Source organism: Cynocephalus volans, chromosome 3 (assembly GCF_027409185.1).
Source record: "Cynocephalus volans isolate mCynVol1 chromosome 3, mCynVol1.pri, whole genome shotgun sequence".
Classification (NCBI taxonomy): Eukaryota; Metazoa; Chordata; class Mammalia; order Dermoptera; family Cynocephalidae; genus Cynocephalus; species Cynocephalus volans.
This window is the reverse complement of record NC_084462.1, coordinates 2,953,118-2,955,756: the sequence shown is the minus strand read 5'-3', so window position 1 is coordinate 2,955,756 and position 2,639 is coordinate 2,953,118. Positions and strand designations below refer to the sequence as shown.

Here is a 2,639-nt window from a genome sequence, read left to right as displayed (position 1 = left end):
CCCTGGAGGTGGAGAAGGGGAAAAGTAGTAAGGATTGTCTCTCACCTCAGATCAAGGCCTGATATTATATGAAACAGTACCATCTGAAAAAATAATTCTGAGACACACTAGTTAAGCAAAGTTAAACAGGCTCTTTCTGCAGGACTTGTCAGAGCCTTTAGCTCTTCTGTTTCCCAGATATCTTTGACCAGGCCCAAGGGCCAAGGCCTCGGATAATGACTGACAGGCCCTGGGTCGCCACGGCCACGAGAGGGGTCACGATGGGGATACAGGCATGTGCACGTGTGTACTCTGGGTGTGTGTTAGCAGGAGCGGATGATCACATGTACATATGCACACGTGTTCTCCATCACTCTGATTCTGGGACTTAAGTACTACCTGTAAAGCAGCACAGGAAAGGCACCCAAAGGCCAAAATCTGGCCCTTCCCGGCTTCCCCCGTGGCGACATAAAGGCCAAAAGTGCCTACATTACCTCTCAAGTCAGATACCATAAAGCTTTACTGGAGCCGGACCTAGCAGCTTCAAGGAAAGGCACGGGCATGGAAGGGGGTCCCGATCCTGCAACAGCCCTCCCGGGAGCGCTCGGCGGGGTTGGGGGTGGGGACACACTTCCATCCACCAGCAGGGAGGGAAGGGCCTTCTCGGAAGGGTACGCGGCGAAAGCAAAGGCCGAGTGACCGGACGGAGCGAGAGGCGGGGACCGGCCCCGCTAGAAAGGGAACTCGCACACGTAGTAGAGGCGCCGCTCGCAGTCGTGGTCCCACCAGGAGCCGTCGTCCGAGGCCTGTGCCACACAGTTCTCGAGCGCGCCGCCGTTGGGCTGGTCGGGGCTGAGCGGGTGCGGCGCGGCGCTGGATGTGACGCCGGGCTCGGGGCGGGGTGCGCGGTGCCAGGCGAAGAAGGACACGCGCTGGCCGTTCTCGAAGAGGTAGAGGCCCTCGGCGCGCCGGTCGTGCACGCCCAGCCACACGGGCCAGTTGTAGGGAGCGAGCGCCGCGCGCAGGTAGCGGGTGAGCGCTTCCATCTGCTGGCGGTCTGCCGGCTGCGCCAGGCTCCCGCCCCGCACCGCGCACCGCGCCTGCGCCGCCGCCTGCGCCTCGAAGTCGCGCGAGAGCAGAAAGCACTTGTGGCCGAGGCGCAGCCCCTTCAGGCAGCCTGCAGACGGGGCGGGGCGAGAAGGAGGCGGGGTCAGGGCATTAGAGGGCTGAGAGAAGGCGGGGCCAGGGCTTCCGGGGCGGGCTGGGAGGAGGAGCAATGAGGCGGAGAGTCAGGGACGCTTGGGGCGGGGCCAAATTCTTGGGGCGGGACTGTAGGGGGCGTGGTGCTGGCCAAGCCGGGTAAGCGCGGCTGGGAGAGGGAGGAGTGTCTCTCCCACCGCCCGCCCCGCTCCGCGCATTCACCCTGCCAGCCACTCTACCCCGCTATCTGCCAGCACACCCCAATTCTCTGGGGACCCTCTCGCCCCTGACACTCAGGGCCTCCACGTCTCTTCAGGCCTCTTGGGGTCCCTTCCTGTCACCGGTCCCCCACCTGTCCCTGATCGTCCCATTTTCCCAGCCGCGCGCGGCGCGGACTCACCCTCCAAGCGGCCGTGCTCGCGCTCAGCGCGGGCCTGCGCTTCCTGCAGGGTTTGCACGGCGTCGCGAGTGTCGTACGCTGTCTCCCGTAGCTGCCGCAGCCCCCGGGTCAGCTCGACCATGCGGGTATCCAACGCGTGCAGTCGGACATGCAGCTGGTGCAGGCCTGCGTCCAGGCCGGCCAGGCGGCCCACTGCGGGCGGACAGAACGCGCGCTGGAGGGGGAGCCTGAGGGCGCAGCTGGGGGACCCGAGGTCCTGGGGAGATGGGAACCTAGAGCTCCTGAGGGCGGGATTGGGGGGAATCCGGGTCTCCTGTAAGGTAGGGTACAGTGACCCAGGCTCTTGGGAGGGGATGCCTGGGACCCTGGACTCCTGAGGGTGTGGGAGCTCTGGGCTGGGTAGTGGGCAACTGAAAGGCCAGCAGACAGTGAACTGTGAAAGTGACTGCGGAGGCTTGAGGGCAGGACGTATCTCTCTGGTTACTCACGGATATAAGTGACAGTGTCCTCGGGAGTGGGAGAGGGGCTGGGGCTGGAGGAAGGGGTTGGCGTTGCTTCCTCCTCCACTTCCTCCTCCTCTTCCTCCTCCTGACCCTCTTCGGTCCCCCAGGCCCCATTGCCTTCGGGACTTCTGGCAGGATTTCCATCCCCCCTCCCAGCTGGCAGCCCTGGGGCCTCCTGCAAATGCTGGGGCAGGAGAGGAATGGTCAGGGCCAACTAGTCAGCCCCAACCTGCCACCCCAGATGCCCCACCCTCCCCTCTCCAACTTTAAGCTCACTCTGACGCCAGAGTCCTTCCTCTGAACCCCTCACCACCATCCTCTGAGCCTATTCCCCTGCCCATTTCCCTAACCCTGGAATACTCCTACCCAAGTACACAGTTCCTCTACAGATTCCAAAACTCCACGCTCACCTTCAGCATCAGTGCCTCCCTCTCTCGCTCCTCCTCCTGGGCTCCTCCCCAGACTCCCTCCCACTCCCTCTCAGCTCCCCTAGCCCCGTGGCCAAAGCCTAAGAGCTGGGGGACCACCAGGGCCCCAAAGAGCCACGCTGCCTGCAT

General features: G+C 63.8%; 1 protein-coding gene across 1 annotated transcript; it reads right to left on the bottom strand.

Moving 5' to 3' along the window:
* Positions 1–560: 560 nt before the first annotated feature.
* CLEC11A (C-type lectin domain containing 11A) lies at positions 561–2,639 on the bottom strand. Its single transcript, XM_063092231.1, has 4 exons — positions 2,493–2,639; positions 2,068–2,266; positions 1,580–1,771; positions 561–1,156 (listed from the first exon to the last, which is right to left on the bottom strand). The coding sequence occupies exons 1-4, from the start codon at positions 2,637–2,639 to the stop codon at positions 711–713; spliced, it is 984 nt and encodes a 327-aa protein (XP_062948301.1). The 3' UTR covers positions 561–710.